At 43.0% G+C, this 22,253-nt stretch overlaps 2 protein-coding genes and 1 pseudogene across 7 annotated transcripts in view; 2 read left to right on the top strand and 1 right to left on the bottom strand.

Moving 5' to 3' along the window:
* Positions 1-1,485, bottom strand: part of setd2 (SET domain containing 2, histone lysine methyltransferase) — a 39,367-nt gene extending 37,882 nt beyond the window's left edge. For both annotated transcript variants that reach the window (XM_041852048.2, XM_045226209.1), the window contains exon 1: positions 1,402-1,485. The gene's annotated coding sequence lies outside the window, so the exon portion shown is untranslated. The remainder of the gene's footprint in view (positions 1-1,401) is intronic.
* Positions 1,486-1,489: 4 nt separating this feature from the next.
* Positions 1,490-16,756, top strand: LOC121542613 (annotated as a pseudogene).
* LOC121542614 (RNA-binding protein 12B-like) overlaps positions 7,127-22,253 on the top strand; it is a 30,573-nt gene continuing 15,446 nt past the window's right edge. The window contains exons 1-5 of one of the 5 annotated variants that reach the window (XM_045226214.1): positions 7,127-7,143; positions 19,068-19,209; positions 19,752-19,915; positions 20,166-20,303; positions 20,706-20,781. In XM_045226214.1, coding sequence (XP_045082149.1) covers positions 20,242-20,303; positions 20,706-20,781 — 138 coding nt within the window. In that variant the 5' untranslated portion in view covers positions 7,127-7,143; positions 19,068-19,209; positions 19,752-19,915; positions 20,166-20,241. Of the gene's footprint in view, positions 7,144-11,181; positions 11,437-18,312; positions 18,442-19,067; positions 19,210-19,751; positions 19,916-20,165; positions 20,304-20,705; positions 20,782-22,253 lie in introns of those variants that run through there. The other 4 variants (XM_045226213.1, XM_045226216.1, XM_045226212.1 and 1 more) reach the window with 4 other exon arrangements.

Below are 22,253 nucleotides of genomic sequence, written 5' to 3'. Positions count from 1 at the left end.
AACACAAACTACAGTCAGTAGCTATAGCCTATGAATCAACTGTGCATGTAATCTCTGCAGATTATAATGTTCTGCATGAAGGGCCCAGCAGCATGCCACACCACTTACAACAGTAGTAAGATAGGAACCATGCTTCTATGTCAAATGTATATGCCTAAATCCACCAAATGTTTACATGGTGGTTCTAGCTACAACGCTTACTAAATGCCATTAAATAACAAACCTAAGTATGTATCACATTGACCCGTTTCTTCTGACTGTTGGCCAAAAACGACATGTCTGTTGAGCGGCATTATTTATCGTTTCAATTAGGCAGAAAGAGGAAGCCATTGCTTGCATTGACATTCATAGTATGTGTGGATTTGAAAGCAAGCGATTAGCTCATGATAGAGGAGCCGAGTAGCTGTCTTGCGATATAACGTTAACACCACAGTAGATAAAAGAACACAATGCAAAAACATTATTCTGAAATGATTTGACGCTTCCACTAATCACATATACACCAAGGTTATCTGGGTTGGCTAGCTACACCAACAGCGAGAAGACAAGACAACATGACAATCTTCTCATCACACAGCTTACTAACCTATTAGTTTAATATGAAACGTTACACAGATGAGCTCAATAACAGATCCAATGGCCTCTTCTGTTAACTGGTTAACGTTAAATACCCCCCCAAAAAAAAAATGCATACACTTAGCTGGCATGGAGTTTCTATAATTCTACTCCATAAGACCGGGTCTAACATTTTACAACGAGGAGTCGAGGCCTGCAAATGAGGCCTGTTGTGGTGGGGGGTAACCGAATTGGCTAACTAAATCTCTAAGTTAGCACAACCTAATTAATAACTGAGTACTGTTTGTGTTTGAAAGCTAGTTGACCGTTCCCAAAAGTAATGTGCACAACATCTAGCTAATTAGCTAGCTTACAACCAATTCATTGTCCTAATTAAATACATCCAGCAACGTTAGTTAGCGTTAGTTTGGTGACGTTAAAACAATGATGTAGCTAGTTAGCTGGAAACATTGGTGGCTACTTGGTTGTGTCAAAGATCTGGTAGTGTTAACTAAATTGAAGGCTAGCTGCCGGTGTACATCGGAGGGTTGAGATTCTTTCGCATTAACTAAATACAACATGCCACTTTACCATAGTTATCTATCTATTTATCATGAAACATAGTACCTTTGTGGCCACATAGCTCCAACACTAGTTTGTGTAGGACACTAGACTGGAAAGTTAACTAGCGTAGCTAGCTAACAGGTAGTGTGCATGGAAACGGTTAAGCTAACGTTAGCTGGTAGCTAGCTAGCAACTAATAACACTTAGGAAGTTATGTTTATTATGGCAAGCCCAATCAATCAACAACAAAACATAGCGAAAATATGCAGGCCAAATACTCACTCTTTCGGGTGCAATGGGTCATAAACGTCCCCCATCTTCTAACGTTAACCTTACGCTGATAACAAACAGCTCCGAGTCTCTTGGCTGAAAAACATGAAGCACTGCCGACGTCAAATCCACACGGGGTGTTCGGGTTCGAAATTGTACCTAGCTAGCTAACTGTAAGTACCAAGCCGATTAATCAAAAAAGCGGTGCGAAGTCGTGATTACAACCCAATTTGGTGCGTTGCTTTAAAAATACACAGCCAGCTAACCTTAGCTAGTTAAACTTGTAATTGCTAGCTAGGTTGCACAACAATGGCTACCTAGCTAGACTGCTAGAAATGCCGTGCTACAGCGGCGACTCCTCCCCTCTCGACATTCTATCATGGCGATAAAATAGATCGTTTTTATTTTTTGTTAGCTTTGCCACCGTTTCCCACCAACTAGCTAGCTAATAACGTGAGAACTGGCAACGACCAAGTTTCCAAGTTACTGGAAGTTCTGCTTGTTGAACGTAGCTAGCTAACGTTTATCACCTGGCGCGCGGATTTTTGTAACAAACACCCTACTGTTTGTAGGTAGCCTATGTTCATGTTTAGCTAGCTATGTGTGATCAAGTCTGTGATAGATATTCAGTTAGTTACTTGACATAACTAGCTACCATACAAGCTCAATGTTAATGTAAAAAAATATGTTCCTCGTGATTTGACTAGCTGGGGTTTTGTTTTGTTTATCAGACCGCAGATGTGCTAACTGGATCACAGCAAGACCATAATTATGTCTGCAGTTGTCCTCCAGGTGGGCCAGTGTTGAAACCAGCTGGGCTTGGAATGGTGGAGGCTCATTACCAGTAGTGGTGCAGGCCAGAACAAGGAGAATGACAGGTGATCAAGGCCTCGAAACCACTATATTATTAAATAAAGAGATGCACTCTCTCTGCTATGCTTTAATATTTGTTAATTCTTCCCACAGGTGTCCATTCAGCACCAGAGTTGAAGTTGGCCGCTGTGTGTATTGACAGTGAGCGTAAAGTGCTCAGGAGAGCTCAGCAGTTGGTTAGGAACAAGTGAGTAGTACAAAACACACACGTTTTAGTTTATGATAGAATCTTGTACTCACTGGTTGTATCCCAAATGGCACCCTATTCCAAATGGCACCCTATTCCCTACATAGGGTGTAGGGTGCCGTTTTGGACACACACTGTTGACTTTGATCTTCCATGTCAGCCTCCTGTTATGGAACAGACAGCTGCGGGAGTCCAACATTGTTGGGGCGGCAGGTAGCTTAGGGGCGGCAGGTAGCTTAGTGGTTAAGAGCGTTGTGCCAGTAACCGAAAGGTCGCTGGTTCTAATCCCCGAGCCGACTAGGTGAAAAATCTGTCGATGTGCCCTTGAGCAAGGCACTTAACCCTAATTGCTCATGTAAGTCGCTCTGGATAAGAGCGTCTGCTAAATGACTAAAAATGTAAATGTAAATTGTTCTGGCACAAGGAGGAAGAGGGAGCAACTGGGCATATGGTAAGGACAGCCAGGCACATTTGTTTCATAATCAACTCAGACTTACACCATCAAAATGCAATGTGGCACCAAGAAGACACAGCAAAAATGGTGTCTGGGTGTTTAGTTTGAAAAAAAGTATAATTGCATATCCATAGTTCACAGTATGATAGTGACTGTGCACACTTGAACAAGGTACTTGAACAATCCCTAAATAGCTTGTGAGTGATACCTCTTCAGAATGTCCATTGTAACCCACCAGGTTACAATGGACATTGGGGCGAGGAGAGTAACGGTTTACTCCAGCAGACGATGGAGGCCGTTCGCAGGGAGGTGGAGAGAATAGATTACTACGGTGGAGTGGTGCTACTTCACAGCCTGAGTGGGGGCACAGAATCTGGTGAGTAGACATGGGGCCTGTCCCAAATGGCACCCTGTACTCTATATAGTGCACTACTTTTGACCAGTGCCCATAGGGATATAGTGCTCTACTCAAAAGTAGTGCACTATATAGGGAAAAGGGTGTGATTTGGGATGCAGACATGGGCTCAAGCATAATTTGGAATAGAAGTCAGTGAACAATAATAAGGACCAGTTTCCCAGACACAGATTGAGCCTAGTCCTGGACTAAACATCACAGTCAATGGAGAATCTCCATTGAAAAATCTTTGTAGTCCAGGACTGAACGTATTATCTGGGTCTGGGAAACTGGCCCTGACGGTGTGTAGTCGAGATCTTCAGAGAACTGTCTCTTATGCTGATAGGAAACGTTTAGTCATTTAGGCAGCATAACATAATTGATGATAATAATAATTGTACTTATCTATTTTTTACTTAACACTTATTTTTCTAAAAACTGCATTGTTGGTTAAGGACTTGTAAGTAAGCATTTCACTGTTGTATTCGGCACATGTGGCAAATACATTTTTATTTTATTTAATGATGATGAGTTTGCTGACCGTTTGTGCTATCATTGTTCCAGGGCTCGGTTCCAAGCTGTGTGAGGAGATCCGTGACACGTTTCCCGCCGGTCACATTTTGACTGTGTCAGTGGAGCCGCACCAAAGTGGAGAGAGTCCCCTTCAGCACTACAACACACTGCTGAGTTTAGCCTCACTGCAAAGGTATGTGTTTGTCTTCTTTGAGTCAAAAGTATCCTTGGTTGCCCAAGGATACTAAACACAAAAGGAATACCAAATGTATAGTTTTGAGTCAGCCCAGGGCCTGTATTCATAAAGCTTTAGTAGGATTGCTGATCTAGGATTAGGTACTCCCTGTCCATAATAATTTGATTCAAAATCAAATCAAATTTTATTGGTCGCATACACATATTTAGCATATGTTATTGCCGGTGTAGGTAAATGCTTGTGTTCCTAGCTCCAACAATTCAGTAATATCTAGCTATTCACAACAATACACACAAATCTAAAATAATGGAATTAAGAAATATAAGAAATATTAGGACGAGCAATGTCGTAGTCCGGAGTATAAATGTGTGATGGGATGTATAGACATTATGGACAGTATGTGGATAGAATATTTAGTATATCTAGAATACGTAGGATAGAATAGTGACTATGATATAAAAGGCAAAACCGATCCTAGATCAGCACTCCTACTCTGAGAAGTTTTATGAATACGGGCCCTGGTCCTCTCCTGCCTGCAGGTCTGCTGACGGTGTGCTCCTGTTTCACAATGACCAGGCCCTGACCCGAGCCCAGGCCCTACAGAGGGCGCTCATGAGCACATCATCCTCTCTCTCTGGTGTTCCACCAGCAGCAAGCTCCCTCTCTGTGATGAATACACACATCGCTGCCTCACCACAGCCAGGTAGGTACCCATAGACAGACTCTAGGGCTGTATCCAAAATGGCACCCTATTCCCTATATAGTGTACTACTTTTGACCATAACCCTCGTCAAAAGTAGTGCACTATGTAGGGAATAGGGTGCCATTTTGGATGCAAACCAAGGACAATGACTACATTGTGATAGAAGGGCAATACGTTTTACTCTGCTGACCATAGCATTTTGTTACAACTGCCTTGTATTAAAAAACATGTAAATTAAATTGTCCCTCAGTGTAAATTGCTGGTTTCGGCAGTTTCTCCCATGCATCTCCGGTGGCCTGAGTTTAGGTGTGGAGCCCTGGGAGCTGATGAGGTCTGTGTGCCCTTTACCTGCAGTCAAACTCCTCTACACCACGCAGGCTTGTTCCAGGTGTGCTATTACAAACGCTTGTATGATATCTATCTGATAGACTTATTGTAAAATATGATGTTTTTATTACATTGTAATTACATTTGTAGGTACAGTGATTGGATGGATCAGTTGAATTGTTAAATACAAGGGGATGCTGTCCTATCAAATCAAATATGTATTTGTCACATGCGCCGAATATAACAAGTGTAGACCTTACCGTGAAATGCTTACTTACAAGCCCTTAACCAACAACCAACTCAGCTAGTGTTTGTTTGCGTCCAAATGGCACCCTTCTATTTATAGTGCACTACTTTTGACTAGGGCCCCCATAGGTCTCTGGTCAAAAGTAGTGCACTACACAGGGAGAAGGGTGCCATTTGGGACTTAACCTGTATGTATTGTGATGCCTCCCCCACTTCAGTGAGAAGACTCGCTGGGAATCCTTGGCCAGCTGCACGCTCCAGGCTGTTCCACAGTTTTCCCCCACAGGGAAATCTGTATCCTTTGTCAAACTATTGTCCAGATGCAACTCCAATTGCCATTTTTAAGATCAACGTTGATATTTTGTTGGTGAATTTGCCCTGAAATCAATAGGCCTGTGTTTGGAAATCTCTCACACCCAAGTCAGACTGCTCTCTCTGCTACCGCACGGCAAGCAGTACCAATGCACCAAGACTGGAACCAACAGGACCCTGAACAGCTTCTACCCCCAAGCCATAAGACTTCTGAACAAGACTGCTAAATAGCTAATCTACCTTCACTGATCCAATTTTGCACTGACTCTATGCACACATACTGGACTCTACCCACATACTCACACATGCTTACAGTGACACCCCAACACACACACACACACACCACATACGCTGCTGCGACTGTCTTATCTGTCCTGTTGCCTAGTAACTTGACCCCTACCTATATGTACAGTACATAGCTACCTCAATGACCTCGTACCCCTGTACATCAACTCGGGACTGTTACTCCCTGTATATAGTCATGTTATTTTCTACTTCCTGTATACAGCCATGTTATTTTCTACTCCCTGTATATAGCCATGTTATTTTCTACTCCCTGTATACAGCCATGTTATTTTCTACTCCCTGTATATAGACATGTTCTTTTCTACTCCCTGTATATAGCCATGTTATTTTCTACTTCCTGTATACAGCCATGTTATTTTCTACTCCCTGTATATAGCCATGTTCTTTTCTACTCCCTGTATATAGCCATGTTATTTTCTACTCCCTGTATATAGACATGTTCTTTTCTACTCCCTGTATATAGCCATGTTCTTTTCTACTCCCTGTATATAGCCATGTTCTTTTCTACTCCCTGTATATAGCCATGTTATTTTCTACTCCCTGTATACAGCCATGTTATTTTCTACTCCCTGTATACAGCCATGTTCTTTTCTACTCCCTGTATATAGCCATGTTCTTTTCTACTCCCTGTATATAGCCATGTTATTTTCTACTTCCTGTATACAGCCATGTTCTTTTCTACTCCCTGTATACAGCCATGTTCTTTTCTACTCCCTGTATATAGCCATGTTATTTTCTACTCCCTGTATATAGACATGTTCTTTTCTACTCCCTGTATATAGCCATGTTATTTTCTACTCCCTGTATATAGCCATGTTCTTTTCTACTCCCTGTATATAGACATGTTATTTTCTACTCCCTGTATATAGCCATGTTATTTTTACTCGTTATTCATTATTCACTGTGTATTTATTTATTTAGTCCTCATGTCACTATTTCTATTTGATTTCTTATTTAATTTCTGTATCTTTATCTAGTAACTCTGCGTTGTTGGAAAAGGACCCGTAAGCATTTCACTGTTAGTCTACACCTGTTGTTTACCAAGCATGACAAATACATTTTCATTATATCTTATCCCATCTTTATTTCCCTTAACTGTGCTCTCAGTATAGTAGCTGGGCAGTGTTGGCTGTGGCCAGAGGCAACAAGGATGGCTCTTTCCTCATGTCCAATGCACTTCAGAAGTTGAAAAAAGGGCAGCGATGTGTCTCTTGGAAACCCTTTCCCCTTGACCACTGGACTGGTGAGCAATATGCCTGTCGTATGATTGGAAGAAGCTATGTAACATAAAGAAGTACCCTAGATTTGAGATAACACACGAGCCATGATGACATCAGTCCTTTTTTTGACATGGATGTCGATTAAGGCAGCCCCCCGCACCTCTGATTCAGAGGGGTTGTGATAAATGCGGAAGACACATTTCAGTTGAATGCATTCAGTTGTACAACTGACTAGGTATCCCCCTTTCCCTTTATTGCATCAAAATAGAAGGCTCTGGATAATGTGAGCCTTTGATTGAATTAACTGAGAGAAGAAATGTATATCCCAAAATAGTTGTCCTATTTTAACTTTAATAGTTGTCTGTTGAACCCCTATCAATTAGTGAGTTTTGTTTTCGTGTTTGATTCCAAACCCTTTGAACAAGGTGGGAGACGCCCCTTCCTCTCGCCTCCTCACTGCTCGGCCATGTTGTGCAGCGTGCTGGGGAGATGCTGCAAGCAAGGGCCTACCTGCACTGGTACCAGCACTATGGTGTGGAGGAGCAGGACTTTCAGCAGGCTTTGGACACGTGTTCAGCTGCCATGCAGGAATATGACACTCAGTGACATCCTGTTAGGGCTGCTAATGAAAAGTCAAGCAGCTGTCTATCATATACAGTGGGGAAAAAAAGTATTTAGTCAGCCACCAATTGTGCAAGTTCTCCCACTTAAAAAGATGAGAGAGGCCTGTAATTTTCATCATAGGTACACGTCAACTATGACAGACAAAAATAGAAAAAAAAATCCAGAAAATCACATTGTAGGATTTTTAATGAATTTATTGGCATATGATGGTGGAAAATAAGTATTTGGTCAATAACAAAAGTTTCTCAATACTTTGTTATATACCCTTTGTTGGCAATGACACAGGTCAAACGTTTTCTGTAAGTCTTCACAAGGTTTTCACACACTGTTGCTGGTATTTTGGCCCATTCCTCCATGCAGATCTCCTCTAGAGCAGTGATGTTTTGGGGCTGTCGCTGGGCAACACAGACTTTCAACTCCCTCCAAATATTTTCTATGGGGTTGAGATCTGGAGACTGGCTAGGCCACTCCAGGACCTTGAAATGCTTCTTACGAAGCCACTCCTTCGTTGCCCGGGCGGTGTGTTTGGGATCATTGTCATGCTGAAAGACCCAGCCACGTTTCATCTTCAATGCCCTTGCTGATGGAAGGAGGGTTTCACTCAAAATCTCACGATACATGGCCCCATTCATTCTTTCCTTTACACGGATCAGTCGTCCTGGTCCCTTTGCAGAAAAACAGCCCCAAAGCATGATGTTTCCAACCCCATGCTTCACAGTAGGTATGGTGTTCTTTGGATGCAACTCAGCATTCTTTGTCCTCCAAACATGACGAGTTGAGTTTTTACCAAAAAGTTATATTTTGGTTTCATCTGACCATATGACATTCTCCCAATCCTCTTCTGGATCATCCAAATGCACTTCAGACGGGCCTGGACATGTACTGGCTTAAGCAGGGGGACACGTCTCGCACTGCAGGATTTGAGTCCCTGGCGGCGTAGTGTGTTACTGATGGTTGGCTTTGTTACTTTGGTCCCAGCTCTCAGCAGGTCATTCACTAGGTCCCCCGTGTGGTTCTGGGATTTTTGCTCACCGTTCTTGTGATCATTTTGACCCCACGGGGTGAGATCTTGCATGGAGCCCCAGATCGAGGGAGATTATCAGTGGTCTTGTATGTCTTCCATTTCCTAATAATTGCTCCCACAGTTGATTTCTTCAAACCAAGCTGCTTACCTGTTGCAGATTCAGTCTTCCCAGCCTGGTGCAGGTCTACAATTTTGTTTTTGGTGTCCTTTGACAGCTCTTTGGTCTTGGCCATTGTGAAGTTTGGAGTGTGACTGTTTGAGGTTGTGGACAGGTGTCTTTTATACTGATAACAAGTTCAAACAGGTGCCATTAATACAGGTAACGAGTGGAGGACAGAGGAGCCTCTTAAAGAAGAAGTTACAGGTCTGTGAGAGCCAGAAATCTTGCTTGTTTGTAGGTGACCAAATACTTATTTTCCACCATAATTTGCAAATAAATTCATTAAAAATCCTACAATGGGATTTTCTGGATTTGTTTTTCTCAATTTGTCTGTCATAGTTGACGTGTACCTATGATGAAAATTACAGGCCTCTCTCATCTTTTTAAGTGGGAGAACTTGCACAATTGGTGGCTGACTAAATACTTTTTTGCCCCACTGTATGTCTGAAAAATTATTGCAGTATTGGAATGAAAACCAGTCATGAGGTCAACTTAACACTTGTGTGAAGTGGACATGATTAACCACTATGGACTTCAATTCAGAGCCATAGAAGTAGGCTATGGCTTTGCTTCAATGGTCATTGTAGAGTCAAATATTCCCTAATGTTTTTTTGTTTTTTTATCCTTTTCCCCCCTCTCGTAGGTGTTGGGTGATATCAAATATTTTATTTGTAATGAAATGTGTATAGTGTATTTCAGATGTCACAAATGAATAGCCCATAAAGTAACCCATCTCCCCTAAAGGGTACATGGGTGGAACAATCTCGATATTTAGTTCTTCAGTCACTCTGAGAATGTGCTGTGGCAGGCAGGCTGCAAGCAATGTCGGGAGAAGAGGAAAATTGGGAAAGGGACACAGAAAGGTGGATTTCAAAGGAGGAATATATACAGTACCAGTCAAAAGTTTGGACACACCTACTACATTGTAGAATAATAGTGAAGACAACAAAACTATGAAATAACACATATGGAATCATGTAGTAACCAAAATAGTGTTAAACAAATCAAAATATATTCTAGATTCTTCAAAGTAACCACCCTTAGCCTTGATGACAGCTTTGCACACTCTTGGCATTCTCTCAACCAGCTTCACCTGGAATGCATTTCCAACAGTCTTGAAGGAGTTCCCACATATGCTGAGCACTTGTTGGCTGCTTTTCCTTCACTCTGCGGTCCAACTCATCCCAAACCATCTCAATTGGGTTGAGGTCGGGTGATTGTGGAGGCCAGGTCATCTGATACAGCACTCCATCACTCTCCTTCTTAGTCTTGGAGGTGTTTTGGGTCATTGTCCTTTTGAAAAACAAATGATAGTCCCATTAAGCGCAAACCAGATGGGATGGTGTATCGCTGCAGAATGCTGTGGTAGTCATGCTGGTTAAGTGTGCCTTGAATTCTAAATAAATCACAGACAGTGTCACCAGCAAAGCACCATCACACCTCCTCCTCCATGCTTCACGGTGGGACCACACATGCGGATATAATCCGTTCACCTACTATGCGTCTCACAAAGACACGGCAGTTGGAACCAAAAATCTCAAATTTTGACTCATCAGACCAAAAGACAGATTTCCAGCGGTCTAATGTCCATTGCTGGTGTTTCTTGGCCCAAGAAAGTCTCTTCCTATTATTGGTCTTTTAGTAGTGGTTTCTTTGCAGCAATTCGACCATGAAGGCCTGATTCACGCAGTCTCCTCTGAACAGTTGATGTTGAGATGTGTCTATTACTTGAACTCTGTGAAGCATTTATTTGGGCTGCAATCTGAGGTGCAGTTAACTCTAATGAATGTATCCTCTGCAGCAGAGGTAACTCTGGGTCTTCCTTTCCTGTGGCGGTCCTCGTGAGAGCCAGTTTAATCATAAAGCTTGATGGTTTTTGCGACTGCACTGGAAAAAACGTTCAAAGTTCTTGAAATTTTCCAGATTGACTGACCTTCATGTCTTAAAGTAATGATGGACTGTCGTTTCTCTTTTCTTATTTGAGCTGTTCTTGCCATAATACGGACTTGGTATTTTACCAAATAGGGCTATCTTCTGTATACCCCGACCCCCCCCCCACCTTGTCACAACACAAATTATTGGCTCAAACGCATTAAGAAGGAAATAAATTCCACAATTGTAACTTTTAACAAGGCACACCTGTTAATTTAAATGCATTCCAGGTGACTACCTCATGAAGCTGGTTGAGAGAATGCCAAGCGTGTGCAAAGTTGTCAAAGACAAAGGGTGGCTACTTTGAAGAATCTCAAATAAAAAATATATTTTGATTTGTTTAGCACTTTTTTGGTGTGTCCAAATCATCGCCTACTTCTATGGCTCTGAATTGAAGTCCATAGTGGTTCATCATGTCCAGTTCACACAATCGTCCCTCTAGGCTAGTAGGCTTCCGTATTTCCGAACGTGTTTGCAAGCAGCATCTACTCGAGAAGGGCAAAGTTTATTCTTTCCTGCCATCCTTTTGATTTTTCTGAAATCATTTAAGAAATAACCTTTTCTCTCGCTGCCTGTGTAAGTTCTGTCTTATGTATGACTCTTGGGATGGAATTATCATGCTAGCGTTATTTTCCGAGTAGCCATGCTGAAAGGCCCTGCTAGCTAGCTAGCTAGCTAGCTAGCTAGCTAGCTAGCTTTCTGTTAGCTACGCTAGCTACCATGTAGCTAGCTAACGTTAAATTGCGACGTTTTTATACCAATTCAGTTAAGTGTTGTACGGTGTAGTTTGCTTGTGCATTTTCGAAAGTAACTTAACCACTGACAACGTGGCTGTTCAACTGTGAACCAACCGGCTAGCATACACAGTAGCTAGCTAGTTGGCTAGCTAGCTAGCTAACGTTAGCCACTGTGCTATGGTGGGCTGTGTGCTAACTTCCTTAAGTGATGGGATAGCCTTTGTTTTTTTCTAGCTAATTTCACGTGTCCTGATTGTTCTAGCCAGATGAGTGACTTGTCTCTCGCTCTGGTTGTTTTGTGATGGTTTTCTTCTCTTCTCTGCATTTAACTTGGCTTAGATTAAATGTGTGGCCCTCTCCAATTATGTTCTTGGACGATGATTATGAAACCCTGAATCACATTATCTATCTAGTTTACACAAATTATAGGTGTTTATTTTTTTATTTATTTCACCTCTATTTAACCAGGTAAGCCAGTTGAGAACAAGTTCTCATTTACAACTGCGACCTGGCCAATATAAAGCAAAGCAAAGTGTCTGTATATGTTGGCGTTAAATTGACCAATGGCGTGTGTGTGAGTGCTACACAGAATGTATTTGGTGGCATAACGTTATTGTTTTGACTAGTAGCAGTCATAGTAGGATACCTTTAGCTATGCTGGGGGGCTTCTTATTTTTGATTAGTGCAGCAGAACAACCAGTCATGCTCAAGTATGCCAGCTATGACTCTGATGCCTATGGTGAATTTCCAATAGACTTTACCCCGGTGTTTGGACTAAAGTCATAAGACTTGTTTTTCCACCGCTGAGGCTTGGCCCAAAAAAGTCGAAAGGTCTTGGGCCGTGGACCTACCCAGACTTGGGGCCAGACCTGGGAAAGTGGGAAATTTTTTCCAGAGATGGTTAATACGCCTCACAAAGTAACTGTTCCAAGTCCTTAACCGTAGTGATGGAAACACTTTCCTTACTAGTAATACACCAGGGTGTATAGACTGGAGTAAAACACTGCCTCATTGGAAAAGCCCATATCTGACTCTCTGTGGACTGATAAATATAAAAGAAAATGATTAAAGGCACTGACAGAGAAATTCTATCCAGGCGGAGCGGTCGGCCAGAGAAAATAGGATTCTCCTCTTATTTTTCAAGCGGTGCCGTTGTTGACCAATCACAGTAGAAAATGTAGCCTGCGTGGTGATGCATCAACACGTACGTCCAACAGCAGGATCAGCTAACTTGCCCGCTGGCTAACACATCAGTTTACAGAGTCACGTTTAACAATACAAATAATTGGTTTCTAATCCATTTTTGGGTTTATCATTTCTGTTGCGTGTAAATACGTTTTTATTAATGCGTATGTCGTTATAGCGATTCTTCGTTAACGTCAATGTGTATTTCGTTGCTGTGGTCACCGGCGGCTGTTGGAAAGACTTAACACTAGCCGCTTTGACTAGAGGGACAAGTGGTGTACTCGGAGGGGGTACTAGGCGACATTCCGCTGGCTGTCTGAAAAGCGCTTAACTGTGTCCATGGTTAATGGAGCTAATGTCATTTCCCCCTTTTCAATTATGGTATATGGAAGGTCGATGTAGGCCTAGTGATGATTGATGGGTTCTTGCTAGATATTAAGTATCTACAGAAATTGGTTAATGCTGTGCCTTTCGGTTTTCATGTGGTTTGGGTTTTCTGATCTGATGTTCATGGTCTGAATATATGCCTGTTTATCATATAGATTGGAGAGTTTGGGGCAAATACACAATTTCATGCCAGCCACACAGAGAAGAAATACACTATATATACAGAAGTATGTGGCCACCCCTTCAAATTAGTGGATTCGGCAATTTCAGCCACACCTGTTATTGACAGGTGTATGAAATTGAGCACACAGCCATGGCCGAGCAGCCGCACACAAGCCTAAGATCACCATGTGTAATACCAAGCGTCGGCTGGAGTGGTGTAAAGCTCGCCGCCATTGGACTCTGGAGCAGTGGAAACACGTTCTCTGGAGCGATTAATCACGCTTCACCATTTGCCAGTCCGACGGACGAATCTGGGTTTGGCGGATGCCAGGAGAACGCTACCTGCCCCAATGCATAGTGCCAACTGTAAAGTTTGGTGGAGGAGGAATAATGGTCTGGGACTGTTTTTCATGGTTTGGGCTAGGCCCCTTAGTTCCAGTGACGGGAAATGTTAACACTACAGCATACAATGACATTCTAGACGATTGTGTGCTTCCAACTTTGTGGCAACAGTTTGGGGAAGGCCCTTTCCTGTTTCAGCACGACAATGCCCCTGTGCAAAAAGTGAGGTCCATACAGAAATGGTTTGTCGATCAGTGTGGAAGAACTTGACTGGCCTGCACAGAGCCCTGACCTCAACCCTGTCAAACAACTTTGGGATGAATTGGAACACCGACTGCGAGGCAGGCCTAATCGCCCGACCTCACTAATGCTCTTGTGGATGAATGGAAGCAAGTCCCGCAGCAATGTTCCAATGTTTAATGGAAAGCCTTCTCAGAAGAGTGGAGGCTGTTATGGCAGCAAAGGGGGGAACCAACTCCATATTAATGCCCATGATTTTGGAATGAGATGTTCGACGAGCAGGTGTCCACATACTTTTGGTCATATAGTGTATATGTGACTTAAGGAAGGAGAATGTTGCATGAAACTTGTGAACCTTTTAACACTGGATCGAATTGTATAGTTGTAAAGTGAAGCCTGGAATTGTACATTGGAAGCCTGCCATTAAACCATGGCGAATGCTCATGCCTGTTGCATTTAATGGATGCACAGCTGATTTGAGATTAAACAATCCATGTAAGGGACATCCGTTTAATGGTTGAACTTTGATTGTCACTCCTGTAGACGACATACTAATCTTTCAGATGTTAGAATCTCCGACCTACCATTGTTGCCAGTAAGCCTGTACATTCTTATGGCGTTTCCATTTTGTAGTAGGCCTAAGTGTTGTATTGGGACCTTCAGATTTGTGCACAGCGTAGTCCTTTCAGAACGTTTTCAGTTGCTGTTTTCATTCTCAAGGTGTCACCTGTTTCGGTGATGTTATAGTGGAATGGTCTGCAGAGTATTGGTGAGCTGGACACAGGACTGTTCTGCAATAATGCTATTATGTACCCCTCTGTCTACAGGTGCTGTTGTTTGTGCTGTTGTCGGCATGGCGGTGGTCATCCGTTTACAGGGGCTCAGAATCACTGCAGGTTCTGAGGACATTCGCAAGTTCTTCACTGGCCTCAAAATCCCAGATGGTGGGGTGCACATTATTGGTGGGGGAGCGTGAGGAGGCTTTCATAATCTTTGCTTCCGATGAAGACGCGAGGCGGGCAATGACCCGTTCGGGGGGATCCATCAAAGGTTCTCCGGTTCGCTTACGGCTGAGCAGCAAGTCAGAAATGCAGGCTGTTCTCAAGGAAAGTATAAAACCTGAGGTGACCAAAAAGAGGTTGTCCAAGGAAGGTTTCAGAAGACCGGAAAGAGAAGGCAGGAATGAGAAACCTCGAAGAAAAGACAATGTGGAGATGGGCAGTAGATCAGTGTCGTACAGTGACACACGTAGTCTGGCCCGAAAGCCTTCCTCACAGCCAAGCAGTCAAAATGACTTGTATTTGCTTATGCAAGGCATGCCTTTCACTACGACTGAAGAGAATGTGAGAAAATTCTTTGACGGATTAGTGGTGGAGGACATTATTATGATGAAAAATGACAGCGGGCAACAAAATGGGAAAGGAATTGTCAAGTTCAAAACCAGACTGGATGCTAGAGAGGGTCTGAAAAGGGATCGGCATTACATTGGAACAAGATTTGTGGAAGTCTATGCATGCTCAGAAGAGCAGTGGTTTGAGGCAGGTGGTGGTATGGAACCTGGTAAAGACAGCAGTGGTAAGTTTAGAAGAGGTCCATCCTCAGCTCACACTCTGAGGTATCCTCCAGACCGTGCCAGGTCTCGCTCACCAGTAGCCTACAGGTCTACAAAGTCCTCTTCTCCTCCCAATGAGGAGTTCTGTGTCTTGGTGGAAAACCTCCCCTACTTAGTGGAGAAGAGAGACATAAAGAAGCTCTTCCATCCTGCAGACCTCAAGTATGACCAGATCCTTCACCTTCATGACAGGTATGGGAAAAATACTAGGTCCATATTTGTGCTTTTCAGAAGCCTGAGGGACTACTGTGCTGCCTTGACTCTTCACAAGCAGGAATTTCTCAACCAATATGTGTACATATCTCCTATTTCGAAAGAGAAAATGGTCGCCATTCTAGAATCTGTGGAAAATCCAAGGGATGGGGCACCACCCTCTGAAAGGTCTTACAGCAGATCTCAGGAAAGGCTTCCAAGAGAGACCGAGAAGGACTCGTATGAATCTGAGAAGATTTGCCTCTATGTGCGCAATCTGCCTTTTGACGTGCGCAAAGTTGAGATTGTGGACTTCTTCCTCGGCTTCAGGATCTCAGAGGAGACTGTTGTTTTGCTGCGTGACCATAAGGGCAATGGACTTGGAGAGGCTTTGGTGATCTTTCAGACTGAGGAGGAGGCTATGAGGGCACAGTCTCTGAATGGACAAGGGTTTCTTGGAGCAAACGTCATCCTGAAATGCATTTCTCTGGCTCAGATGCGTGAATTTGGTGTTGGTGAACCTGCAGTAACAGAGCAACAGATGATACCAAGGGAGAGAAGCTCAGAGAGGTACTCGGCCAGGAACAGTGAGGCGATGTCCCATCTGTACACTGATTACAGGGTTACCCCTGATAGAGGCCATCTTCCTATGAACGACCTGCAGGTTCATATTCATGGAGGCAGCAGTCTGGGTCTGGATTCTCACATGATGCAAAGCCCTGTTCTGCTTGATAACAGGGGCAATGGATCTGTTCATGGACATGGAGACTATGGACCTTCTGCCCCCCAGCAGTTTGATGGTCCAACGTGCCTGAGACTGGTTAATCTGCCTTCAACTATCAGAATTGTCGAAATCTGCGACTTTTGCTATGGATATCGTGTAATTCCTGGATCCGTCTCATTGCAGTACGACAACAAAGGGATCCCCAAAGGCTCAGCAACGGTTGTTTTTGAATCTCGCTTGGAGGCGTTAACGGCAGTTGAGGAATTGAGTGGAAGACCAATAGGCAGCAGAAAAGTCAAACTAGTTTTTGTGTGAAATTTGACATTTGTCCTCCATATAGAACATGAAATAACCTTTTTAGGCTTTAACATTTGACGTTTTAGGAAGAACAACTTGGACAGTATTTCATTAGTTTGGTGGTTCCAACAGATGGCGACTGAACAATTTTAGATTTTAAAAATACTGTATAGCCTTCGACTCAAGGTGTAATTCGACTCCAGGTGTAACAGACAAACCTTTTGTCCATATCCCCCCCATGAAGCTTTTGTCTTTTAGTGACATTTGCCTGAAATTGAATTTTCTTTGTAACAGCTGGGTGAAGGTTAAACTTAATTTTGCAACTAATATTTGTTTAAATATGTGTATTGCATTATATAGTGTAAAAGTTGTCCATTAAACTTAGTGGAAATTATTTGATTAAAATGCATACATGTTCTCCTGTTGTAGTCTTCCAAGATTGTCTAAGATGTTTTATGTTGTATGAAAAATACTGCATTGCCCATAGTCCTATATTATTTCCTGTGGTCAATCTGGGGGGTATTAATGTCTGCATTAAAAACTCACTGTTTATTTTATTCTGATGCCGATGCATACATTTCGGTCGTCAGACCTTCCTCGGGCTGCATGCAAGGAGCAGTGAGAATTAAAAAGTGAGTTTAGAATGCAGTAGATTTTGTCGCTTTACTGAGAATCAGTGAATTTCACCTACATTAATTCCAGCTACCCAATTTCCAGAAGTAACCAAGAGTTGGACTACGGTGACCAAAGGACATTACCTCAACTTCCTCGTACCCCTTGCACACTGACTCGGTACCGGTACTCCTTATATATAGCCTCGTTATTGTTATTTATTGTGTTACTATTTACTTTTTTTTGTGCCAATTCCGCCCTACTTTTTAACTCTGCATTGTTGGGAAAGGGCTTGTAAGTAAGCGTTTCACGATAAAGTCCACCTGTTGTATTCGGCGCATATGACAAATAAAATTAGATTTTTGACAAGGTGTCGTTGTGCCCTTGAGCAAGGCACTAAACCCTAATTTGCTCCAGGGGCGCCGTACTACTATGGCTGACCCTGTAATACAACACATTTCAATGTACCTATGCTGTATATGTGACAATAAAACAATTTTTAAGAAATATATATATATCAAATGATCGGATAGGTACGTTTAATATTTCCAGTCTAATGGCCCATACAGTTGTGCCATAGCGGGCTCTTGTGGCATAAACATGAACTGTGTAGTCTTATCAGATCCCACGGTTTTTAGATATCCATCACATGCTGACACACATGCCAATTACATTTTTTTTAAACAATTATTGTCAATGGTCATATTTCTGTAACACAAATGTATATTTAAGCAATAAGGCCAGATAACTGAACAGACAGATTTGCCTTTGAAAATGTGCAGCAGACCTTTTAAGTTATTTTATCAAACAATTATTGTAATGTGAACATACCGATACTTGGATGATAAAGCAGGAAAACTCAGTTTAATATCGGTATGATATTCTAAGAATTTGTTCTGCACTGATTTCAATAGGAAAAGATTGCTTCCGTACCGCGCTCGTCCCCTTTCGTGAATTTCGTTGAAAACCTCACTTTGCTGTGCGTCTCGCGCTGAACCTTTTTGGGGTAAAGACAGCAGAAGCAGCACCTCATCAGTGTGGCATCTCTCGGAAGGGAAGGCACTCGTGTGTCGCCGAACATACAGGGTCAGGTAAATATTACCTACACACAATAATGGAAGCCTGCCAGGGTTTTCATAGTGAAAATAACTTTAGTAAATGTTTTGTCATGAAAAGTACCGTCAGCGTTATTCGAAAGATGACCATCGAGATAGCTAGCGAACGTTAGGTGGCAGCTATGGCTACTTAGCCAGCCGCCTAGCGGTGATGGTAATGCTAGTGGCAAAAGTTTTCACCGAGATACTGCATAACTCACGCAAAGTGACTGTCACAAATTAATAACTAACTTAGCTAAGTTCAATTGATAAAACCCATAAATCAAAGTTGATAAAGCTAAAGCATAGCTAGTTTTTATAACGTTATCAGTTGGTTTGCTGAACGGTTTGCTAGTGTTAGCTAGGCAAATTCATCAGGAACGTGCTTTTTGGAATTAGCAAATCAGCAGACTGGGAAAGTGCACCACTGTGCAGAGTTCAGGCTATCTCGCTAGTTTATCTCCATCTGTCAAATGATGTGTAGCTAGCTTGTAAAAGATAGCATTCACATCTTATGTAACTAGCCCAGGTCAAAACATCTTAACTTTTCCTATAATAATAATAATAATAATGCATTTCTATATTTTTTTACGGGTGCAAAACTAATCAATTCATTGTTCCAGGGCTCGGTTCCAAGCTGTGTGAGGAGATCCGTGACACGTTTCCCGCCGGTCACATTTTGACTGTGTCAGTGGAGCCGCACCAAAGTGGAGAGAGTCCCCTTCAGCACTACAACACACTGCTGAGTTTAGCCTCACTGCAAAGGTATGTGTTTGTCTTCTTTGAGTCAAAAGTATCCTTGGTTGCCCAAGGATACTAAACACAAAAGGAATACCAAATGTATAGTTTTGAGTCAGCCCAGGGCCTGTATTCATAAAGCTTTAGTAGGATTGCTGATCTAGGATTAGGTACTCCCTGTCCATAATAATTTGATTCAAAATCAAATCAAATTTTATTGGTCGCATACACATATTTAGCATATGTTATTGCCGGTGTAGGTAAATGCTTGTGTTCCTAGCTCCAACAATTCAGTAATATCTAGCTATTCACAACAATACACACAAATCTAAAATAATGGAATTAAGAAATATAAGAAATATTAGGACGAGCAATGTCGTAGTCCGGAGTATAAATGTGTGATGGGATGTATAGACATTATGGACAGTATGTGGATAGAATATTTAGTATATCTAGAATACGTAGGATAGAATAGTGACTATGATATAAAAGGCAAAACCGATCCTAGATCAGCACTCCTACTCTGAGAAGTTTTATGAATACGGGCCCTGGTCCTCTCCTGCCTGCAGGTCTGCTGACGGTGTGCTCCTGTTTCACAATGACCAGGCCCTGACCCGAGCCCAGGCCCTACAGAGGGCGCTCATGAGCACATCATCCTCTCTCTCTGGTGTTCCACCAGCAGCAAGCTCCCTCTCTGTGATGAATACACACATCGCTGCCTCACCACAGCCAGGTAGGTACCCATAGACAGACTCTAGAGTTGTATCCAAAATGGCACCCTATTCCCTATATAGTGTACTACTTTTGACCATAACCCTCGTCAAAAGTAGTGCACTATGTAGGGAATAGGGTGCCATTTTGGATGCAAACCAAGGACAATGACTACATTGTGATAGAAGGGCAATACGTTTTACTCTGCTGACCATAGCATTTTGTTACAACTGCCTTGTATTAAAAAACATGTAAATTAAATTGTCCCTCAGTGTAAATTGCTGGTTTCGGCAGTTTCTCCCATGCATCTCCGGTGGCCTGAGTTTAGTTGTGGAGCCCTGGGAGCTGATGAGGTCTGTGTGCCCTTTACCTGCAGTCAAACTCCTCTACACCACGCAGGCTTGTTCCAGGTGTGCTATTACAAACGCTTGTATGATATCTATCTGATAGACTTATTGTAAAATATGATGTTTTTATTACATTGTAATTACATTTGTAGGTACAGTGATTGGATGGATCAGTTGAATTGTTAAATACAAGGGCATGCTGTCCTATCAAATCAAATATGTATTTGTCACATGCGCGAATATAACAAGTGTAGACCTTACCGTGAAATGCTTACTTACAAGCCCTTAACCAACAACCAACTCAGCTAGTGTTTGTTTGCGTCCAAATGGCACCCTTCTATTTATAGTGCACTACTTTTGACTAGGGCCCCCATAGGTCTCTGGTCAAAAGTAGTGCACTACACAGGGAGAAGGGTGCCATTTGGGACTTAACCTGTATGTATTGTGATGCCTCCCCCACTTCAGTGAGAAGACTCGCTGGGAATCCTTGGCCAGCTGCACGCTCCAGGCTGTTCCACAGTTTTCCCCCACAGGGAAATCTGTATCCTTTGTCAAACTATTGTCCAGATGCAACTCCAATTGCCATTTTTAAGATCAACGTTGATATTTTGTTGGTGAATTTGCCCTGAAATCAATAGGCCTGTGTTTGGAAATCTCTCACACCCAAGTCAGACTGCTCTCTCTGCTACCGCACGGCAAGCAGTACCAATGCACCAAGACTGGAACCAACAGGACCCTGAACAGCTTCTACCCCCAAGCCATAAGACTTCTGAACAAGACTGCTAAATAGCTAATCTACCTTCACTGATCCAATTTTGCACTGACTCTATGCACACATACTGGACTCTACCCACATACTCACACATGCTTACAGTGACACCCCAACACACACACACACACACACCACATACGCTGCTGCGACTGTCTTATCTGTCCTGTTGCCTAGTAACTTGACCCCTACCTATATGTACAGTACATAGCTACCTCAATGACCTCGTACCCCTGCACATCAACTCGGGACTGTTACTCCCTGTATATAGTCATGTTATTTTCTACTTCCTGTATACAGCCATGTTATTTTCTACTCCCTGTATATAGTGTGATGTCACGAGAGGCTGTGTCCTGGAGGGACGTTACATCCCCCTGAGGTGGCTGCAAACCCAGACAGCTATGGCTCCATCTGCTGGTATGGTCGGGAACTCCACCCCTCTATGGCCAATCTTCCCACGCAGCTGAAACAAATGAGGAGCTGATGAGCGGAAGGTTTGGGAAGGGAAGAGAGACAGTCTCCAACCTGGGCTCTCTGGAGGACAAGAGTGCTGCACGTCCACTTCCATGAGGAATATAAGGATTTGGAGATACTTACCTTTGGGAAATACTCACCTTTGGATATATGCACCTGTGGAAATACGTGAGAGACATTTGGAAGGACTTTTTGCTGGGTTGGCCACTAGCTGCAACGTGGACTACACAATCCCGCTGAAAGCTGTGTAGCCTCTCGTGACGTCACAGATGGTGGAGAATACGGGCACGCTCAAGCGTTAATAGTGCATGTCAGAGGAGGATACCGAAGGTTTGATCACCCAGTTTTCCAAGTTGGCCGTAGGCTCCCCGCCCGACTGAAATGGAGGACATATTGAAAGCCCTTGTTGCTGGCCAGCAAGCCCAGATGCAAGCAAACGTGGCTCTCTTGGAGGAGCAAAAGAAAGCCAACCTTCTGAAGGCAGAGGAATTGCAGTTGCAGAGACAGAGGGTTGTCCAAAATACCCGCCCAATAAAGGCAAGTGACTTTATATCTAAGATGGGAGCTACCGATGACATTGAGGCATACCTGCATGCATTTGAGGCCACGGCCACTAGGGAAGCCTGGCCCAAGCAACAGTGGGTTGGTCTGTTAGCCCCCTTTCTAACCGGGAATCGCTGAATGCTGTCCGGGACCTGGGCCCTGACCAGGTTACTGACTATGATGCCCTGAAGTCTGAGATCCTCAGCAGATATGGACTCACAAAGTTT

Source organism: Coregonus clupeaformis, chromosome 17 (genome assembly GCF_020615455.1).
Source record: "Coregonus clupeaformis isolate EN_2021a chromosome 17, ASM2061545v1, whole genome shotgun sequence".
Taxonomy (NCBI): domain Eukaryota; kingdom Metazoa; phylum Chordata; class Actinopteri; order Salmoniformes; family Salmonidae; genus Coregonus; species Coregonus clupeaformis.
The sequence above is the reverse complement of the archived record's forward strand: the minus strand, read 5'-3'. Positions and strand labels throughout refer to the sequence as shown.